This window comes from Lissotriton vulgaris, chromosome 9, assembly GCF_964263255.1.
Source record: "Lissotriton vulgaris chromosome 9, aLisVul1.2, whole genome shotgun sequence".
NCBI lineage: Eukaryota > Metazoa > Chordata > Amphibia > Caudata > Salamandridae > Lissotriton > Lissotriton vulgaris.
The window spans coordinates 18369934-18393337 of NC_141697.1; the positions used below are offsets into that span (position 1 = coordinate 18369934).

The 23404-nt window shown below is 45.2% G+C and overlaps 1 protein-coding gene across 9 annotated transcripts in view; it reads left to right on the forward strand.

Annotated features, from left to right (window-relative positions):
* The window catches only part of RALGAPA1 (Ral GTPase activating protein catalytic subunit alpha 1), a 775068-nt gene that overhangs the window by 482924 nt on the left and 268740 nt on the right, over positions 1 to 23404 (forward strand). For all 9 annotated transcript variants that reach the window (XM_086936929.1, XM_086936922.1, XM_086936927.1 and 6 more), the window contains 3 exons: positions 6003 to 6074; positions 7384 to 7507; positions 11281 to 11436. In XM_086936929.1, coding sequence (XP_086793055.1) covers positions 6003 to 6074; positions 7384 to 7507; positions 11281 to 11436 — 352 coding nt within the window. The remainder of the gene's footprint in view (positions 1 to 6002; positions 6075 to 7383; positions 7508 to 11280; positions 11437 to 23404) is intronic.

Here is a 23404-nt window from a genome sequence, read left to right on the forward strand (position 1 = left end):
TCTCTTCAGAGTACCTGCAATTAAGGCATTTATGGAAGGATTAAAAAGAATCATCCCACCCAGGTTGCCACCTTTGTCCGGTGTTGAACCTAAACGTTCTTACAAGGCTCATGGGACCCCCTTTCGAGCCTCCACTTAAATGTGAACTGCAATTTCTCACGTGGAAAACAGCTTTCCATATTGCTATTACCTCTCTTAGACGAGTAGGTGAGATACAAGTTTTCACAATACAAGAACCTTTTTTACATATACATAGTTATAAAATGGTTCTAAGAACTAATCCGAAATTCCTTCCAAAAGTCATTACTCCTTTTCATTTAAATCAATCTGTAGAGTTACCTGTGTTTTTCCAAACCCCAGACTCTGTAGCAGAAAGGGATTTACACACACTAGATGTTAGAAGAGCTCTTCTCTACTATATAGATAGAACTAAGCCTTTTCGAAAAACAAAACAACTGTTTGTGTCTTTCTCTCCACCTCATAAAGCCAACCCCGTCTCTAAAGGTGGAATTGCAAGGTGGATTGTAAAATGTATACAAATATGCTATCAAAAAGCAAAACGTACATTAACAGTTCCTCCTAGAGCGCACTCCACATGCAAACTAGGAGCCTCTATGGCTTTTTTAGGAAACATACTCCTAGAGGACATATGCACGGCGGCAACATGGTCTACAACACACACCTTCACTAAACACTACTGTGTTGATGTGCAAGCTAAGCAGCAATCTGCAGTAGGCCAAGCTGTCCTTAAAACTCTCTTTCAAACTACTGCAACGGATACAGGTGGCCACCGCTAGGGGAGACACTGCTGCACAATCGATGCGAAGTGTACAAACTGCAGCTCATATGCCTCAAACGGAAAATGCTACTTACCAGTATGCATCTGTTCTTGGCATGTAGAGCAGCAGAGTTGTACACGCCCTACCGCCTCCCCGGGACCTGTATCCGTTCCAGTTTGATCTTACTTAGATGCACACGCATGGACATCCTTTTCTTTACTTCTACTAACTCCATCATGGCGAAAAACAATCTAAGGATGGAGCTGATGCCCATACGCACTATCGTCCAAGGGAGGAGTCGCCTATCTCGTGACTACAAAGACTTCTTCCAAGACGACAACAACATGCAATCATCGGAGCCCAACACCAGGTGGCGATCTAATGCGAAGTGTACAACTCTGCAGCTCTACATGCTAAGAACAGATGCATACTCGTAAGTAGCATTTTCTTTTTCAACATCGGCAGTGGCTATTTGTGGGGTTGCTATGAGGAAAAACACAGCTAAAACCAATAGGTAGTTGTATTGCGGATAGTGGGGTAAATGTCTAATACTTTCATTAAAATCTAATCGTCATCAGATTAATGAAGTATCCTACAATGGCCCAGTACTGGATGACCCATCGTTTTTACAGGTATTCGGCTAGCAACTGGCCCATTTGACTGGTTGGTTTCTATAGGCAGAGACTTCAGTTTTCTCCCTAATACTGTGTATCTGCTTCACCTAATCCTGCATTCGTACAATTCAAGCCTGAGATTAAACGTGTTCCAGCGTGTTATGACAGCTTTGAGCTCGGTTGATTGGGGGCATAGACATCCTCAAGTATGTGGACTATCCTCTTGCTTCTCACCACAATTTGAGACTGGTTTACGGATTGATTATTTATTTGTTTCCTGCATATTATAGGTGCCAAAGTGACATACGAAGTAGCACCCTTCTCAGACCAGAGATAGTGGCATTTGTTTGCTAAATAATATTACAGCTGACCATTCAGTAGCATGGGAAGCATTTAACATAGCAGTATAAACAATGCATTATTCAACATGCCTGTGTTCACAAGATCAAGGCGGACACTGTTGCTTTTCCAACAAATTTTAATGCAGGCAGTAAATTTATATTCTAAATGTCATTTTCAAGAGATTCTAGCTGATGTAGGTGCCTGTAAGACAACCATTAAGAAATATTTTATTCAAAAAGCCATAATAAAAGATCGGATATATAATACACAACTTTATGAGGAAGGAGAAAAAATGGAAAATGGATTACCTGGCAGATAAGTAAAAAAGGCAGTAAATATTTAATGAAACCGGAAACCAAAACTATAGTTTGATGAAGAAATAATATCTTCTCTATTTCTTCGACATTAACAGTCAGTTTACAAAAAGGACTAACCTCAGCTCAGTGAGGAGTGAATAACTTTGTTTTTCTCCTCCTTCTTTCTCCCTTTGCCATCTGTCTTCTGATGAATCTGATCATCTTTCTGAGCAATCTCCATAGATGAGGTCACAAAAGCTGTGTCCTAATTGACAAGAGGTGAAGTCGCTTGCATTCACTATGGGGTTTTATAACATCTTTTAGTCTGTGCTGATCCGCAACCCCTTACTCAGCTTCTGAATCATATATTTCTTGATGGAGAAATCCCTCCATGTTTTGGGAAGGGCATTATTATCCGGACCCCATTTTAAAACTAGGCTAAAACAGGTTTATCTTGGCTCATATTGTCCACTTACATTACTTAATATCGATGAAAACATTTTGGCAAAAAAAAATTCTATTACTTATTACAAGTAGCCCCTTTCTTAATACACAGCCATCAGTGTTTTTTTTAAACAGACTGTAATATAGTAGCTAATACTCACTTCCTAGTTGAAGGTGAAGATTATATCAACATGTTTAAACCACTGCTGATGCTGAGAAGGCTTTTAACCTGGTGAATGGTGATTTTTAAAATATATATTTTTTTTATTCCCTAGTTTTCCATTTTTTCGGCCCAGTTCACCAGATTAATAGCCTCTCTCTGTAACATGGCTACTATGAATATTACTACTCGTAACAAGTCATTATGCAGGGTAGCACCAAAAAGAGGGGTGCGTCAGAGTTGTCCACGTTACCTGTTTTTTTGCATTATTTATGGAACCGTTAGCAGTATATGTTCATACTCATTTACCAATATCTCCTCCGATCACAGGTTTTGCAATTAGAAAATTACATGGTTACATTGTGTTATATTTAGCAGCAAGCTCTAAAAACATTAGCAGTGACTAATAAGTGGTCTGAAAGTATAGTTAGCTGCATGGATATGGTAGAAACTTAGGTTTTATTATTCAGTGCTTCAAGGGATATTCTTCCACCCTTCATTCAAAATCCTGTGAAATGGAATAATTTCCCTCTTTCAATAATAGTTAATATTGCTCTCAGTAAAACGTCCTAACCGCTTTTTGTTTTTTTTGTTTGAATATTGTCAACAAATATATCGAGTTTACATACAAAACTGTCAAAAATATTGCAGAATAGTATATTGTCAAAAAAGTATAACAATATATTAATATATATTGAATATATGTAATGTATTTAGAATGGTAAACTTCTAAATATTATACTTAAAAATAGTTTGGATTATTAATTTAAATTAAACATGTAAATACATAAATTAAGAAATATTAACAATATTTTAACAATTTAAAAAAATACATAAAACATATTGACAATAATTTTATAGGTAATAACAAACCTGTATCTTACAAAAGTTAATCTCAAACTTAAAGTAAATTAATATAAAGAATTAAAATAACATTTAAATAAGAATATATTTTTAAATAAATAATGTGGACATTAATGAAAAAGTAAAACAAACCTAAAAAATAATCAGAAATGGATGTTGAAGTTTTAAGAAGTTAGATTTACCATTGTAACTCCAGTTTAAGCAAACATTGGGAAAGAATCGGATTTACAAGGGATTAGGTTTACTATTTCCACTTCAATGCAGGCAAAATCAGGGAAATTCTCACTCCTGTCTAAGAACCAGTGGTGAAATTGTTGGACTTTGAAGGGTGTTGCATTCATTGTTTCCACCCCAACATAAGCAAAAGCAGGGAAAGTGTTGAACTTTGGAGGAGTTAGATATAAAATGCCCATGAATCAATGTAATAAAAATATATACATGCATAAAAGAAAATATTTAAAGTTCGAATATCGCATTATTGATAAATAATATTAAATGTAATAGAAACAAAAAAAATCATTATCTTAAATTAACAAATAGAAAGCAAATACATATTTTAATTAGGTGCCTCCTTACTACCAAAAACCTTATTAAAAAAACAAACTCATTGTTAATATTAAATGAGTTCTTAATTTAAACAATTAAAACAAATAATGAATACAGAAATAATTTTCAATTTTTTATTGATGAATCCAGTAATCAACAAATTAGCAATTAAACAAATAATTAACATAATTAGAACTACCTACAAATATTTTAGCATAGAAAAAGAAATTGTAAATAAAAACTTTTATATGTAAATATCTTCCTACCCTAATTCGCTACACACTTAAAGACCCACTACTAAATGAAAAATGACTAATTAAACTGTATGAAATGTAAATGTCTCCCTTAAGATCGCAAACTATACTCAAAGAACAATAAGTTGATGTACATATTTACTTACCCATTCATTATTTAGCATACAAATAAAATTACAACTTTTTAAATAACCTACCACTCTAATCCCCTACACACAAAACAGTCTGCTACTAAATTAGAAACCACTAATTAAATGTAAAACCAAATTACACATTAAAAATGACAAACTGTATTAAAAATGATCATAATAGCAATTTCTAAAATGTATATGAAATTAATGAAAAACAATATTTAATGCAACTATAAAAAGTAAACATTATATAGAACATGTTTTAAAGTGATATTATATACTCCACTAAAAAGATAGTCTTTCTATATTCTGCCCCAGAATTTTTTTTTACTTGCCAACATTTTTTATACAATATTCTTGTACCAAAATATTTTTTTCCGATGAGTTATGTCATTCACCAGTTAATGTTTCTTTCTTTGTCCAGATTAAAGTATCTAAAAATAGGAACCAAAATCGGCTGCACACATCGTTAATTCAGAAGATACTTGATGAGACTATCTTGGATAGAATATTTAAGCTTTTTTCTGTTGTTACTTCTTAAATGGTTTAATGCTGGTCTTAATTGGGTATTTTTAAGCTCATCGATCAATTTCTTTTCAAGATTACCTTAGGACAATTTCAGGTTTTCAATACCTAGATGTGGTCCCAAAGCGCTGGCAAAATTGATCTATGTCCAGCTGAGCCATTTGATTTAGCTCCTTCTGACTGAGTCAGTTATATCAACCAAATAAATAACTGCTCGACTATGGACACTGGAACCAATACATTTCAGATTGGGGTGCTAAAGTAAGGTTTTAATGCGAGAACCCTTTTCTGAAATTCTCTGCATCCAGGGAAAATAGCTCAAGTCAAGTGGCATAATTCTTACTGATACCGATTGGTTGAAAATTAATAATTTTTCTTTTTTTGCATTCAGTAGCTTTAATTTTCATTGGATGTCATTTTTAATACATGGATGCTGTATTATACCCCACTCAAGCATGATAAATATTCCTTTTGATTTCCAGTCACTGTTGGCCAAGAATTCCAAATGGTTTTCTATCGAAATGGAAGCATGTGCTTTTGAATGCCCTCACTTAAATAAGGAATCAGGAATATTATTTTAGTTTTCTTAGCCATCAATTGAAGCTAAAATGTATACCATCTCCAAAATACGTTTGTTTCATGGTCCTGGTGGAAATATTTAAACAAAAGAAGGTTAACTTATGAATGTGTTTTGTGCTCTACAGATTGCCCAATCTCTAATAACTTTATGAAAATCTCTCAACTTCGCAACATGTGAATAAAGGTGTAAAAAATTGCAAGGGTAGTAAATATAAGCAGGCTATATTTCATTGCAGTCACAAGGAATATTTGTACAACATTTTTTCCTACCACAATGTAAATGTCATTTGAGTCACATTTTTGTGGTACTTCTTTCTATATGTATTCACTACATTTTGGTTTTGTTCCTGATTGTTATTAAAAACTGAGAATTGCTTGGCCCTGTCAGTCTAAATATTGTTTGTCTGCACGCGCCTCCTAGGCCTTCTACTGTCTTAATACCAGTTCTTTTGAATCTGTCTCTTCTAGGAGGAGTTTTCATCTTCTAAAGAAAAACGAGAAGCTGCTCCGGGAGCTTAGGAACCTGGATTCCAGGCAATGGTGAGAGTTGATGGTGGTTTTATTGTGCTGCGAAGCATGGAATTGGTACTTGCCCATAAAAATGTATTCACTCATTGAAATGTATTATGTATCTGTGCATTGGTGAACCCCTTTAAGGTCGATCGGTGTTCCAGGCTGTTTAGTGGATTTGTATACTAGTAACGGTGTGGTGCCAACTCCCCTTGACCCTTTGATAGGCACAGTTGCGTGGACCCAGGCCATCTTAGCACTGCAAGTGGAGCCGAAATCACTAGTCATCACTGCTAAACATCACTGCTAGAGGAGAAATATCAGATTCTATTCCCTTTTACTGCGGCAGAGCGAGTTACCCATCTCTTCTTGTAGCAGGGATTCCAGTCTCCTATAGAACTGTGCATAGAGATTTGGAACCTCAGTGAATTAGGATGGCCCAAAACTCACCTTAGTATCCAAAATCCCCTTACCGAGCTAGCTACAGTGTCTCACTGGTCATAACAAACTCCCAATGTTTAGACAAACCAGAACATGAACTTCGAATACCTCAGGTCACGTGGAACACATAGACACTCTTTCGTTATATAATCATTTCAAACCAGAACGTGGAGTAAATGAGGACACGTGCATATTTGAAATATTTATTTACTAATGCAGGGTTCTCAAACGCAGTATCTTAGGTAATACAAGCAAACATATTATAACGAGCAAAGTTATCAGCATAGTTATTAGTCCATAAAAAGCGAAAGGTGACAACATGCTAAAATGTTGAAATGAATAGGAGTTAACAACACCTAATTCTCACCCTCCCTAACTAGCATATTATATTATATCTAAGAAGGTCTCTTTGGGCTTTAGCAGGGCGGCCCCATACCTCAATCTCTCAGTGGCAGAGGATCTCATCATCTTCCACCAGCTCTCTGCATGCGAAGCACCATCAAGTGTGTTTATCTGTTCTTGTGCAGAGCTATATAAAATGCACCTAAAGCCAGATTTGCCAGCAGCTGCATTTATGTTATGTCTAGGGAAGTGCGAAGATCAGACCTTACAATAACACTGTGTTTACTCATCCTTCAAGGCTTCAGCACTCACTGTACAGACACCGTTATGCTAAGCAATGTTATCAGAGCAATGACATATTATTCTCGTATAAATCACAACGCCCTTTCTAGACTGAAAGCTAAAGCAACAATTATGTGTCGTGTGCAGAAGCAGCAAAAAGGTAAAATGGTGTTTAAACATTTAATAAGCTCATGCTAACATAGCACGGTATATAGGTAAGCAGTAACTATATGACATTCTGTTGGAGCTTTAATGATACTTGTCTGTTTTACAGCAGGGAGACGCATAAAATTGCTGTGTTCTATGTGGGAGCGGGCCAGGAAGACAAGCTGTCCATCCTTTCGAACACTGCTGGCAGTAAGGCCTATGAGGACTTTGTGGCCGGCCTCGGCTGGGAGGTGAGTGCATGATCAAGTGCAAGTGGTATTTATGCTGAATGTGTGAGATCAGACGCCCTGCGTTGGCGTTTGTAGATGCACAGTGTTGTGCCGCTGGGCCTTTAGCATATGACGTATGCAGCTGCACTGTCTTGCTGCTCTCCCTTTATAGACTGGTGTATGTAGATGCAGTATTTTCGCCCTCCCATTAGCGACTGGTGTTTGTAGCTGCACAGTATTGTGTCGCCCTCCCGTTAGAGGCTGTTGTATGTGCGTGCAGTGTCGTGCCAACCTAACGTTGAAGACTGGTTTATGTAGGTGCAGTGCTGATCTACCCTCCCTTTAGAGACTGGTGTGTGTAGCTTGCCAGTGTTCGGTCCTCCCGTTTGAGACAGGTGTATGTAGCTGCACAGTGCTGTGCTGTCCTCCTGTTAGATGCTGTTGTATGTACGTGCAGTGTCGTGATAACCTACCGTTAGAGACTGGTGTATGTAGGAGCAGTGTCGTCTCTTCCTGTTGGAGACTGGTGTATGTAGGTGCACAGTGTTGTGCCACTCTGCTGTTAGGTACGGAAGTAAGTAGGTCAGTGTTGTGTGCCCTTCCATTAGGGACTGATGTATGTATGTGGAATGTCGTGCCACCCTGCCATTAGGGACGGCTATATTTAGGTGCACAGTGTCATGCCACTCTCCTCCTAGGGACTGGTGTATGTAGCTGCACAGTGTCACGCCCTCCTGCTGTTAGGGACTGGTGTATGTAGCTGCACAGTGTCACGCCCTCCTGCTGTTAGGGACTGATGTATGTAGGTGCAAAGTGTCACACCCTCCTGCTGTTAAGGACTGGTGTATGTAGCTGCACAGTGTCACGCCCTCCTTCTGTTAGGGGCTGGTGTATGTAGCTGCACAGTGTCACGCCCTCCTGCTGTTAGGGACTGGTGTATGTAGCTGCACAGTGTCACGCCCTCCTGCTGTTAGGGACTGGTGTATGTAGCTGCACAGTGTCACGCCCTCCTGCTGTTAAGGACTGATGTATGTAGCTGCACAGTGTTGTGCTGCTCTGTCATTAAAGACTATGTAGGGACAGTGTATCAGGGATGCCTGTGAATGCTGAGGGTGCTTCGGATCAAGATGTTTGGGTTATATATGGGTTGTTGGTCAGGAGGAGGTGGTTGTGAATGAGTTGTTGGTCAGGAGGATGGGGATGTGAATGGGTTGTTGGACAGTAAGATGGGTTTGTTTAGATTCGTACGGAGCATGAGGTTGTGAATGAGTTTTTGGTCACGGTGTTTGGGTTGTGAGTGAGTTGCTGGTCAGGAGGAAGGGTTTGTCTAGATTCGTACAGAGCATGTGGCTGTGAATGGGTTGCTGGTCAGTAAGATGGGTTTGTTTGGATTTGTACGGAGCATGAGGTTGTGAATGAGTTTTTGGTCACGGTGTTTGGGTTGTGAGTGAGTTGCTGGTCAGGAGGAAGGGTTTGTCTAGATTCGTACAGAGCATGTGGCTGCGAATGGGTTGTTGGTCAGTAAGATGGGTCTGTCTGGGTTCGTACGGAGGATGGGGCTGTGAATGGGTTGCTGGTCAGTACGATGGGTTTGTTTGGATCCGTACGGAGCATGAGGTTGTGAATGAGTTTTTGGTAACGGTGTTTGGGTTGTGAGTGAGTTGCTGGTCAGGAGGAAGGGTTTGTCTAGATTCGTACAGAGCATGTGGCTGTGAATGGGTTGCTGGTCAGTAAGATGGGTTTGTTTGGATTTGTACGGAGCATGAGGTTGTGAATGAGTTTTTGGTCACGTGTTTGGGTTGTGAATGGTTTGCTGGTCCGGAGGAGGAGGTTGTGAATGGGTTGTTGGTCAGGAGGATGGGGATGTGAATGGGTTGTTGGACAGTAAGATGGGTTTGTTTGGATTCGTACGGAGCATGAGGTTGTGAATGAGTTTTTGGTCACGGTGTTTGGGTTGTGAGTGAGTTGCTGGTCAGGAGGAAGGGTTTGTCTAGATTCGTACGGCGCATGTGGCTGTGAATGGGTTGCTGGTCAGTAAGATGGGTTTGTTTGGATTAGTACGGAGCATGAGGTTGTGAATGAGTTTTTGGTCACGGTGTTTGGGTTGTGAATGGTTTGCCGGTCCGGAGGAGGAGGTTGTGAATGGGTTGTTGGTCAGGAGGATGGGGATGTGAATGAGTTGTTGGACAGTAAGATGGGTTTGTTTGGATTCGTACGGAGCATGAGGTTGTGAATGAGTTTTTGGTCACGGTGTTTGGGTTGTGAGTGAGTTGCTGGTCAGGAGGAAGGGTTTGTCTAGATTCGTACGGCGCATGTGGCTGTGAATGGGTTGCTGGTCAGTAAGATGGGTTTGTTTGGATTAGTACGGAGCATGAGGTTGTGAATGAGTTTTTGGTCACGGTGTTTGGGTTGTGAGTGGGTTGCTGGTCAGGAGGAGGGGTTTGTCTGGGTTCGTACGGAGGATGGGGTTGTGAATGGGTTGTTGGACAGTACGATGAGTTTGTTTGGATTAGTACGGAGCATGAGGTTGTGAATGAGTTTTTGGTCACGGTGTTTGGGTTGTGAGTGGGTTGCTGGTCAGGAGGAGGGGTTTGTCTGGGTTCGTACGGAGGATGGCGTTGTGAATGTGTTGTTGGACAGTACGATGAGTTTGTTTGGATTCGTAAGGAGCATGAGGTTGTGAATGAGTTTTTGGTCACGGGGTTTGGGTTGTGAATGGTTTGCTGGTCAGGAGGAGGAGGTTGTGAATGGGTTGTTGGTCAGGAGGAGGAGGTGGTGGATGAGTTGTACTTCACAATGACGAGGTTGTGAATGGGTTTTCGATCAGGAGGATGACGTTGTGAATGGGTTGTTGGTCAGTAAGATGGGTTTGTTTGGATTTGTATGGAGCATGAGGTTGTGAATGAGTTTTTGGTCACGGTGTTTGGGTTGTGAATGGGTTGCTGGTCATGAGGCTAGGGTTGTGAGTGGGTTGTACGTGAGGACTGTACTTCCCAGTTGGATATCACTGGTTGTGATTCTTGTAAGTGATGGTGATCTTTTTTCAGGGATAAATAAATTGGGAGTGTGAAACCGAAAAATGGGTCTCCAAAATCATTGAAGGCAAATACGTTGGATACATCTAAGCTGAAAAGTATTAATTCTTATATAATTATGCATTGTTTGCATTTTTTATGGGTTTGATAACCCAAATAAGCTTTAATAATAAAAAGAAGTGTAAAGGTTACCTTTTTATTGTTAATCCTAGGTTTCATTATTAGATTATGGGCAGGGCATAGCATTATGAAAAGGGTTTGCGTTAGGACAAGGGTTTATTTTAGGAATTGGGCTCCAGATGAAATTACTATAAAAGTAAGGTTTAGGGTGAGTTACAGGTGAAGGGATGGGGCTTGAGAGAGGAATAGGGCTCTTGTTAGGGTTATAATAAAAGTAAGGATTGTGCTGAGAGACAAATTAGGGTTTAGAGTTTGAGTAAGTGATAGGCCGTAGGAAAGCAAAAGGACTTGCGTTAGGGATATAATTTGGGTCCAGTGGACAATGATTGGGTGAACTCCAAGAAAACAGTATAATGAAAATAAGAAATACTATAATTATCCTGGATTCCCGGACAATAATGTCTTGAGCATCTGGAAGATTGATATCGAGACCACTTTGATTCTGATGTTTCTCCTCCCGTGCTTTCCCCCAGACCATTTTTTTCTTGAAACAACATTTGGGCTACCCAGTGACTGATCGTTAGAGGTGCAGTGCTTGTCAGTGGATTGTCTTTGATTGTTTCTGTGCTTTTCCTGTAGGTAAATCTGACCAATCACTGTGGATTCCTTGGGGGGCTGCAGAAAAACCGAACCTCGGGCCTCAGCACTCCATACTTCGCAACCTCTACGGTCGAGGTCATGTTCCATGTCTCGACCAGAATGCCATCCGACTCCGACGACTCACTGACCAAGAAGGTACCATACAGCCGGGGGATCTATGCATAGGAGCTCAAGAGGGCAGTGACAACTCCTGATGGCAGCATTGACTGAGAGATAATGTGGCAGGGTGCGATGAGTGCGGGTGGGACGAGGGAGTCACAATGTTCTCTGAGGACCATACAGGCAGTGTATTATGGGCTTTCTGATGTGTTGTTGAATCTTCTAAGGACCAAAATATGAGAGGTGGAGTCTTGGTGTACCAAGAAAGTGTGCAAAGAAAGATGGAGGGCTGAGGTTCTTTTGGGCAGTGTGTAGAATCCTGCTCATTTGGTGTTCTGACATTGAATGTGCTCATGGGTGGGGTGGTGTGGAGAGGCATTCAATGTGCTTAGGGGTGTGTAGGCATAGCCCGGGATCTGGCTGGGCAGGCATTCATTCCGGATATGGGCCTGCTAGTATAGCTGGGGGTTCAGTGTGTGCATGGGCAGGTCCGGGTGGCTTGGGTATTCCATGTGATCATGATCTGACATTGCTGGGGTTTCTGTGGGATAGTGAGGGTTCCTGTTTAGCTCGGTGTGCACAATTGTCCTGGGTTGGTGAGGGTGGCACAACATTTGGTGTACTTATGAGAGCGCCTAGTTGATGAGGGTTCTGTAGGATAGTGAACAATGTTGGCACAGGCATTGACTATGCTGCCGGGTGGCAGAACACTCATTAAGCACTTCTGAGAATATGGGTGGCCAGGCGTTCACTGTGGCTGGACCTGTGGCCTGGTGGTATTTACTGTGCTCTTTGGTTGATCTGGGTGACTGCGCATCCAGTGTACACATATGCGAGTGTAAATAGAGACCTAGCAAAGTTTGTTTGCGGCATGGTTGGAAGAGTACCATATGGTAACAGATTGTTCGAGGCATGTGGGCTGCTAAATTCACATCTATTGCATAGATCGCCGCCTAGTGTTGGGTCCGGATGATTGCACCTTGTTGTCCTGGAAGAGTCTTCGAAGTATCACGAGATAGGTGGCTCCTCCCCTGGACTACAGTGCGCATGGGCATCGACTCCATCCCCAGATTGTTTTTTTCCGCCATTGGGTTCGGATGTGATTTCGACGTCTCCTGTTCGGAATCGATAAAACAACTTTATTAAGGCCAAAAGGCTTTACTCACTCGTCGGTATTGTTCGCGTTCGGTCTCGTGTTCATTCCTACTCTTAGAGTGGGATTTCGTGTGAGTCGGTGACTCTTCGATCATCGAGGCCCTGTCGACGCAGCAAGACCCCGGCGTTGATAAGATGGAACAGAGTCCGTTCAAGTACTGCCCGTGTGTGGTTCGAAGTACCCACACATCGACATGCACCCAGTGTGCAACAAGTGCCTGTCGCCGGACCATGACGAGGCCAACTGTATGGCCTGTTCGAGATTCCGGTCGAAGAAGACCATCAAGCTTCGGCGCGTGGCGCGCCTTGAGGCCCAGCGATCGGCTCCGGTGCCAGCGGACATCTTCGGCGACCCCGCGGCAGATGAGCAGGAGCTTCACCTGCAGATTTCGCCGGCATCGGCGGAGGTCGAGACCGACTACGGAGAAGCGGTCGAGGACCACGACCTCGAGGAAGACATCGAGGAGGTAGGGGACGACGGAGAACCTTTTGGGGCCATGGAAGATAGCTCGGAGGACGAGCTATGCCCCGTCCCAACTTTTACAACGGCTCAGGTCACGGGATCGCCACAAGGCCTTACCCACGACCATACGCCTCGATCCTCCGCCCCGCCTGTCGGCCCGGCTATGGTCACCTCTGCGGAGCCGCCATTACAGAAAACGAAACCGAAAGTGAAACCTTCGGGTTTGACCAAAACCAAGATGGACGCCACTCCATCGACACCGAAGACGTCTGCTACGTCATCGACGCCGTCATCCTCGAAGGCGTCTGCTACGTCATCGACGCCATCTTCTTCGGAAATCTCAAGGCCGAAAAAGACTGTTGATGCGGCTAAGGTTCCAAAAGTGGTTGAGCAGCAAAGCTCAAAGAAGGCCTCGGTGCCGCCTAAAGTCAAGCCCACCGCGTCGGCCGACAAACCGGTCGGCGAAGCCAAAAGGGGCGCCGTGCCGAAGCCAGGTGTCCCGGCACCAAAAGGAAAGTCGGTCGATCAGAAGACATCGACAGCGACGCATGGAGCCGTAGGCGGCGGCGAGAGCTCGGCCGACGGCGCATCGGCAGCTCCAACGCCTAAAAAGGCGTCATCCACGCTCCAGTCTTCCCCAGGGGGTGGATCAAAATCGACAGTCGGATCGACGAAGCCGTCCGCTTCTTTTACGAAGCAGGTACAAGACTCCCTCAAACGGATTCGGGACAAAGAATCCACGTCGGGCCCGAAGACGCCCTCGGAGACTACTCCGGTTGTACCAAAGAAGCAAGCCTCGATGCCGCTTCACTTTACCTTGCCACCAAAGGTGGTGCCAAAGGCTTTTGCGCCTCGATCGGTGCCCAAGGACTCGGTCGAAGGGCGGCATACTCAACCAAGTGGCGGTTCTGATCGTCAGCCCTTGTTGGATGACGAGTCGGAACACTTTATCGATGCTGACACTGGGAAACTGACCCTCAAGAAGAGAAAGATTACTTCACAGCCTCTGGAGCCGTTTGTAATCCCTCTAAAGAAGAAGAAGCCACTCCCGGGGTCCCCTCAACTGGTGGAGCCTATTTACCAGCCAACCGGAAGTCCAACACCGTCACCCACTTGTTCAGATAGTGGCGAGGGCGAACAGGATGAACAGTATACCTTCCCTGACAACGCTGACCCTGATGAACAACAGGACTCATGGTTGCCCGCAGGGGATCAGGGGGACCACCAGCCTATATCTGACCCGCAAGCCTACGGGCCTAAAACTTCTCCAACAGAAGATTCAACAGCATTCAATGCCTTAATCGAAAGGGCAGCTGCAAACCACAATGTAGAGATGCATGCTGACCCGGTAGAGGTGGACTTTCTATTCGACACTTTCTCTACTGCCGAAAAAGACTGTAAAAACACTTCCTATGCTTAAAGGAATGATGAAACATGCCACTGACATTTTCAAAGACACTACTAGGGCACGAGTGGTGAATCCTAGAATTGAGAAAAAGTACAGACCGGCACCTGGGGACCCAACTTTCATTCGGGGCCAGTTGCCTCTGGACTCTTTGGTGGTCTCTAATGCACGCAAAAGGGCGAACTCGCAGTCAACGGGTGAATCTCCTCCCCCGGACAAAGAGTCTAAAGTGCTGGAGGCGTCCGGGAAAAGGGTGGCAGCGCAGGCAGCCAACATATGGCGCATCTCGAACACACAAGCTCTGTTGGCCAGATACGACAGGGCACACTACGATACATTAGAGCAGCTTCTACAACACCTCCCTGATGAGTTTAAAGAGGGTGCGGAGATGCTCATCCAAGAGGGCAAGCTCATCTCCAACGCTGCGATTAAGTGTGCGCTAGACGTTGCGGATACGGCAGCAAGAGCCATCAACACTAGTGTGATGTTGAAACGCCAAGCATGGCTCCGCATCTCAGGGTTTAAGCCAGAGATACAAACGACTATACTCAATCAGCCTGTTAATCCAGACAGACTGTTTGGCCCGGAGGTGGACACCACACTTGAAAAAATTAAAAAGGACACTGAGACTGCGAAATCTATGGGTGCACTCCAGTCTCAGCAGTTTAGGGGAAGCACTTTTCGTCGCTCAGGCAATCGAGGTGTTACCAGAGGACACGTGGCACAGCAGGCGCAATTTACTAAGGGTGGTGCGCAATCCTCATACACTAAACAGAGTAGGGGTGGTTACAGAGGAAACAACACCAAGGGCAGAGGCAACAACAGTTCCCGCTCCTCCGCCGCCAACAAACAGTGACTCCCTGTCACTGCCCCCCGACCATCTAACACCTGTCGGGGGGAGACTCCAACGGTTCCTGCCTGCCTGGAGGTCCATCACCACGGACAGGTGGGTAAGGAAACTTATCCAGTTCGTTTATTGTCTGGAGCTAACGTCCACTCCACCCACCATTCCCCCAAGGCACCGTCCTATGTCAGCAGAGCACTTGCACTTATTGCAGCAGGAAGTTCTTGCGATGCTGCAAAAAGGCGCCATAGAGCTCGTGCCAGTAGAAGAACAGGGCACAGGTGTTTATTCCCTGTACTTCTTAATACCAAAAAAGGACGGCTCACTCAGACCCATGTTGGACCCACGCCCGCTGAACATGTATATTCTTTCAGAACACTTCCACATGTTGACGTTGCAGCAAGTCCTTCCACTGTTAAAAGAGGGAGACTTCCTCGCAACCTTGGATCTCAAAGACGCTTACTTTCACATACCACTCCATCCATCCCACAGAAAGTACCTCAGGTTCACCATTCAAAACAGGCATTACCAGTTCAAAGTGCTACCCTTCGGAGTGACCACTGCCCCCAGAGTGTTCACGAAGTGTCTGGCGACCGTGGCGGCGCACCTCAGGAGGCAGAACATACATGTCTACCCCTACCTAGACGACTGGCTGGTTCAGGCCAAGTCAGCTCAGCAGTGCGCCGCGGACATGTCCAGCACTATTCACATTCTTCACAGTCTGGGGTTTTCGCTCAACTATCCGAAGTCGCACCTTCAACCTGCCCATGTGAGGCAGTACTTGGGCGCGACAATCAATACTCTAACTGCTACAGCTCAGCCAAATCCAGCGAGGATCACCAGTATCCAGTCGCTCATTCAGAAGTTCAGGCCGCAACACTCACTCCCAGCGAGAGTGTTTATGCAGTTGATAGGCATGATGGCCTCCTGCATCTTCATAGTCCCGCACGCAAGGTTACATATGCGTCCTCTCCAGGAGTGCTTGGCACACCAGTGGACTCAGGCTCAAGGACAGTTGAAAGACCTAGTGTTGGTAACCGGTCGGGCATACAACTCTCTGCAGTGGTGGACTCCACACAACCTTTGCAAGGGCCGACCGTTCCAAGAGCCTGTGCCACAAATTATCCTGACAACGGACGCGTCTCTCCAGGGATGGGGAGCGCATGTACTCCATTACACAGTGCAGGGACTATGGTCGACACAACAGAAGAGGATGCACATCAACTACTTGGAGCTGATGGCGATCTTCATGGCACTGAAGTCATTCAAAGTACATCTGTGCAACAAGGTCGTGTTGATCCGAACGGACAACATGACGGCGATGTACTATATCCAGAAGCAGGGAGGAACACACTCTCCACAGCTGTCTCATCTGGCTCAGAGCATGTGGAAGTGGGCCATTCAGAGGAACATCTTCCTCATGGCAGAACACCTCCCAGGCAAGGACAATCAGATGGCCGATCTGCTCAGCAGGTACAGCCACCAACTGCACGAGTGGGAGATACATCCATCAGTACTCCACCCGTACTTCCAGCAGTGGGGTCATCCAGAGATAGACCTGTTTGCCACAAGGGAGAGCGCAAAATGCCCAAGCTTCGCCGCCAGGTTCCCACACCCTCAATCGCAGGGCAATGCGATATGGATGAACTGGTCAGGCAAATTTGCGTACGCTTTTCCCCCAGCACCTCTCATACCGCTGGTGGCAAGGAAGCTGCTGCAACACTCGATGACACTCATCCTGGTTGCTCCAACGTGGGCACGCCAACCATGGTACACCACATTCCTGGAGCTCTCCGTGGTACCGGATCAAAGACTACGCCTCACACCCAGGCTCTTGATGCAGAACCATGGCGACATTCAGCACCCGGATCCGCAACAGCTCAACCTGGCGATCTGGCTCCTGAAGTCCTAGAGTTTGGCTACCTTGATTTGCCTCCGGAATGCATGGACATTATCCGGGAGGCAAGAAGGCCCACTACCAGAGCTTGCTATGCAGCTAAATGTCAAGTCAAGTCAAGTCAAAGAATTTATATAGCGCACTACATACCCAGAGGGTCTCAAGGCGCTTAGGAAGGGGAGGAGGATTACTTGTCAAATATCCATGTTTTAAGTTGCTTTCTGAATGCTAGGTGGTTCTGGGTAAGGCGAAGGTAAGTGGGGAGTGAGTTCCATGTTCTAGCAGCCAGGTATGAGAAGGATCTGCCACCCATGGTGGTCTTGTTGATGCGAGGTACAGTGGCGAGGGCTTGGCTGGAAGAACGTAGTTGGCGGGAGGGGGTGTAGAAGGACAGTCGTGAGTTGAGACATTCTGGTCCGATGTCGTAGAGTGATTTGTGTGCGTGGGTTAGCAGTCGGAAAGTGATTCTCTTATTGACGGGTAGCCAGTGGAGGTCTTTCAGGTGACCAGAGATGTGTTCGTTGCGTGGGATGTCTAATATGATCCTGGCTGAGGCGTTTTGGATTCGTTGGAGTTTCTTCTGGAGTTTAGCGGTGGTACCTGCGTAGAGGGTGTTTCCGTAGTCCAGTCGGCTCGTGACCAGAGCATGGGTGACAGTTTTCCTGGTTTCGGTGGGGATCCAGCGAAATGTTTTTTTGAGCATGCGAAGAATGTTGAAGCAGGATGAGGATACGGCGCTGACTTGTCTATTCATAGAGAGTGAAGAATCCAGGATGACGCCTAGGTTCCGTGCGTGGTCTGTCGGGATGGGTGCTTTTCCAAGGGCTTCCGGCCACCAAGAGTCATCCCATGCAGAGGGGGATGTACCTAAGATGAGGACTTCTGTTTTATCTGAGTTCCGTTTCAGACGGCTGTGTTTCATCCATTCTGCAACTTCTTTCATTCCTTCGTGTAGGTTAGTTTTGGCGGTGCTGGGGTCATTGATGAGAGAAAGGATTCGTTGAGTGTCATCCGCGTAAGAGATGATGTTGAGGTTGTGTTGGCGGGCGATGGCCGCGAGGGGGCTCATGTATACGTTGAAGAGGGTGGGGCTGAGTGAGGATCCTTGTGGTACGCCACAGATGACTTCAGTGGCCTCGGACTTGAATGGTGGAAGGCGGACTCTCTGGGTTCTTCCGGTGAGGAACGAGGTGATCCATTCTAGTGCTTTTCCTTAGATTCCGATGTTTTTGAGGCGTTGTAAAAGGGTGCTGTGGCAGACTGTGTCGAATGCTGCAGAGAGGTCGAGGAGGATGAGGGCGACTGTGTCTCCATTGTCCAGTAGAGTTCGAATGTCGTCTGTTGCTGCGATGAGGGCGGTCTCAGTGCTGTGTTTTGCTCGGAAGCCAGATTGTGAGGAGTCGAGGGATTTGTTGGCTTCGAGGAAAGCGGCGAGTTGGTTGTTGACAGCTTTCTCGATGACTTTGGCCGGGAATGGAAGGAGCGAAATGGGGCGGTAATTTTTGAGTTCGGTGGGGTCCGCTGTGGGTTTTTTCAGAAGGGCGGTGAGTTCAGAGTGTTTCCAGTTTTCCGGGAAGGTGGCGGAGTTGAAGGAGCAATTGATGACGTCTCGGAGGTGCGGTGCTATGACGGAGTCTGCTTTGTTGAAGATGTGGTGAGGGCATGGGTCTGTGGGGGATCCTGAGTGGATGGAGTTCATTAGGCGGATGGTGTCCTCAGTGGAGATTGGGTTCCAGTCGTTAAGGGTGTTCACGGGGGAAGAGTGTTCAGCATAAGGTTGGGTGGGTTGGTCTCCGGGTTGGTTGTCGAAGCTGTTGTGGATGTCTGCAATCTTGTTGTGGAAGAATGAGGCTAGGGAGTCGCAGAGGGCTTGAGAGGGGGTGATGTCGTTGGAGTTGGCCGAGGGATTGGAAAATTCCTTGACGATGTTGAAAAGTTCCTTGCTGTTGTGGGCGTTGTTGTCAAGTCGATCCTTGAATGCTGTTTTCTTGGCCTTTCGGATTAGTTGGTGGTGAGTGTGGGTGGCGTTTTTGAAGGCGTCCTTGGTGCTAGTGGTTGGGTCTTTTTTCCAGGCCTTTTCAAGGGAGCGGCAGAGTTTCTTGGACTTCTTAAGATCATCGTTGAACCATGAGGCCTTCTTGTTGCCAGGTTTGCTTTGGCGTTTTTTCAGTGGTGCTAAGGTGTCGGTGGTGTTGGATAACCATAGGGTGAAGTTGGCGGCGGCTTGGTCTGGGTTAGAAGAGTGGGCTGGGGTGTTTAGAAGGAGTGATGAGGAGATCTGGTCGGTGGTGATTTTGTTCCAGTTTCTTTGCAGAGTTGGTTGGAGGTGGTTGATGGGTTTTGGCTTGTTGTAGGTGAAGTGAACGCAGCTGTGGTCAGTCCAGAGGAGATCCGTAGTGTGGCTGAAGGAGACATGATTGCTGGAGGTGAAGATGGGGTCGAGAGTGTGACCTGCGATGTGGGTGGGGGAAGTGACCAGTTGTTTAAGTCCGAGGTTGGCGAGGTTGTCCAAGAGGGTGGTGGTGTTGCGGTCGTTGATCTTTTCAAGGTGAAAGTTGAGGTCTCCCAGAAGGATGTAGTCTTTTGAGGGGAGCGCGTGAGGAGAGATGAAGTCCGTGATGTCTTCACTAAATTTTGCGCGGGGTCCTGGTGGTCTGTAGAGGAGGGTGCCTCTGAGTGTGGTCTTGGGGTCGATGTGGATCTGGAAGTGAAGGTGTTCGGAGTTGGCGAGGTTGGCAACAGAGCTGGTTGAGATGCGGATTGATTTCTTATGGACGATAGCGATTCCTCCTCCTGTGTGGCCGGTACGGTCCTTGCGAGTGATCTTATAGTCTTCAGGGATGGCGATGGTGATGTCTGGGGCGGAGGAAGCGTTCATCCATGTTTCTGTTAGGAAGGCGATGTCCGGAGAGATGGTGTCTAGTAGATTCCATAGGTCAATGGGGTGTCTGTGGACCGAGCGGGTGTTGAGAAGGATGCATTGTAGGTGGGTGGGGTCGGGAATCTGTGGTGTGGTCGTAGTGGAGATGTTGTCGGTGCCGCTGAATTTGCAGGAGTAGCAGGAGAAAGGTCCAGGAGCGGCTTGGACGCAGTTGGGGGCGCGACCGGGGTTAAGGGCTAGGAGGGTGGCGGCATCGTAGTAATGGAAGAGGTTTGTCAGGTTTTTCAGGTTTTAAAGTCTTTATTTCGATTTTTAACAAATCATAAAAGACACATTAAAATACAAAAGAGTATTACTAATTCAATTTAGAACATCCACAGAAAAACAGTACTTTAAGGAATATTTAAACACTAACAAACAATATACAAATAAGTATACAAATAAAAAAAAAAACATTTCATGACAAAAATGGATAAAACAGGATTAAATTTCAATTAATGAATAAAGAAACCTGAGTATTTCATATAAGAATAAGAATAAAAGTCATTGCATTAAAAGTCAACATTGCAGTTCAGAATTACAAAAAAAGAAACAAGGAATGCAGATAATGAAACTTGGCACTAATGCATACTGGTTTTTAGCCTTAGAAGCCAAGCCCATCCCAGGTACTTTGCCAAAGTTACCACAAAGAGTTCTGAGGTGTTAGTCCTAAGCACCCATATGCCTTCCATCGCTGTTTTAAATGGTAGTTTTTGAAACAAAGGTTTTAACCATTTCTTTCGGGGTGCATCGTACCTTGGGCAGGCAAAAAGAAAATGACCTTCAGATTCAACATGACCTGGGCAATATGTACAATTGGGCGATATCCCTGTAGACCGTTTGTTCAGAAAGGTGTTTAAGGGCAAAGCGCCCACTCTAAACTGATGGTACAACTTCTTATCCAACGGTCGAGATATAACATCCCAGTATGGCTCTCTCGATAGGTCAAGTTTGAATGTCAAAAACCTGCCTGTAAGGCCGTTTTTGTTGGATAGCAGGACTCTTTTTAGGCGGGTTGTGGCCCAATATAGTGATTTAAATTCGTCTTTGGGTGGGAAAACGTTAGATTGTGGGGATGTCCAGAGATGTTCCAAGCCCATGTCTTTAAGAATGGATTTAACTGCAGAAAGCCATGGTATTTTCCCTGAACCCCTGATAGTCCTAACTTCCGACAGTTCTTTTGCGAAGAGGGATAGATCTGGGGATGTCCATATCCGTCTCCACAATGCCACTAACCTAAATCTTGCCATCTCATTAATAGGTGGGGAACCAAGGTCCAAACAGAGAGGGATCAAGGGTGTAGACTGTGGGAGACCCACTAAATTTCGAAAGGAATCTACAGTGGGTTTTGAACAGGTTAGACAAGTCCATGTGGCCCCATAGATCCGCGCCATATAAGATGGCTGTAGAGATTTTAACGTCATAGATCTTAAGGGCCGGTAGGACCCGTTTTGTGATTGATTCCTTCTGCTCTTTAACGAGGCAACCAGTTAGCCTGGCAAGTTTAAGATGTTGCATATTAATCTGGTCTTTCCATCTTAAACGGCTATCAAGGGTAACCCCTAAATAGGTCATGGTATCGACCTGTTCGAGGTTTACTCCATTCAACTTCACTGAACTTCGGACTAAATGGTTTTTTGTAAAAACAATAAATTTTGTTTTCCCCACATTGACTACCAAATTATTGATGGCACAGTACTCCTCAAAGCGGTCAAGAGCCCGCTGGAGTCCGCCGCGTGTTTTTGAGAGGATTAGAGTGTCATGTGCGAAGATGAGTAAAGGGAACCTCATCCCTGCCAGCATTGGTGCATCAGTGGGGGTATCCATGAAAAATTTAACAACTTGATCGATAAAAAGGAGGAAGAGGGTAGGGGCCAGGACACACCCCTGGCGGACACCTCGAGTTACGGGGAATGTTTCCGTCACTTGTCCCTGACACCCCCACCTCACCCTCGCAAAGTTGTCCTCATGGAGTCTTACAATGAGGTCCATTAATTCTAGTGGGCACCCCAGATTTTTCAGCACACCCCATAGCCTGTCCCTAGGCACCAGATCGAAGGCGGACTTCAGATCAATGACTGCAGCATAGATGGTGCCACCACCCAACCACACCTCCTTCCAATAGATCAGGCAGAATCTAAAAACCTGATCTATGGTGCTCATTCCCGATCTGAAGCCCGCCTGCATGGGTGACAGAATATTCTCCGTTTCGATCCATCCCTGGACCCGTCCTAGAACCATACGCGCCACTATTTTTTTAATCGAATCGATTAAACTAATAGGGCGGTAGTTGCCTGGAATGGATTTATCACCCTTCTTGTAAATTGGGACAATTTCGGCCCCTTTCCAAGATTTCGGGACTGTAGCTCCAAGGGCCAAAGTGTTAGCTATCCTGGTAATATACGGGAGCCACAGAGTGGGATTAGATTTAAATAGATCAGCCGGGATCAGATCCATACCGGGGGCTTTACCTCGAAGAGTAAGTGCCAACGCCAACTCAACCTCAGCAACCGTAAAGGTGAGTTTTTCACTTTGTGGGGTCGGCAAGAGTGCATTGCCTAAGGGATTTATAGCCTCATCATCACCAGCTCTAAATTGGGCCGAATAAAATGATACCCAATCCTCCAGAGGCACATTGTTTCCCGGGGTAGAAGAGTCTATATTTTTACCCCATTTAACCAAATCCCAAAACCTTTTCTGATTGTTAGTGGAAGAGGCCTCCAAGAGATCTGACCAGAACTCATCCTCCCACTCCCGTTTAGCTTTGCTAAGGGTTTTTTTGTAGTGAAGTCTAGCAGCCCTCACTCCACCCATGTCCCGTGATTTAATGGCTGTAATGAGAGCTGCATGTGCCTCTCTACATTTCTTATTATACCATTTTTGGGGCAAAGGGTTAGTTTTAGTAGTAACATTCCCACATGGTTTGGATAGCAGGGTTTTTAAGCGGTCAAAACAATCAATATGGACACCCATCACATTATTGGCTGATCCAGTATCCACCCCTGACATATCTATTTGCAACATTTCATTAAATGCATTCTCCACTACAACATTGATATTATTTAGTAAACACTCATCTACCATGACCCGTGACCACTTCAATCTCCTCCTGTCGTTGGTAAGTTGGGCGTCCCCTGTATAGGTAGCAGATGGCTCCTCGTGTCTATTTAGACCCGGTAACTTCAACGATAAAGACAGTGGATTGTGATCACTTTCCGGGCGCTCTAATACTGCCATGTCAATTAGCAAAGCCCAATGTTCCATGTCCAGTAAAATATAGTCAATGCGGTTCTGCCTCTGGCCATTATCGAAAGTACAAT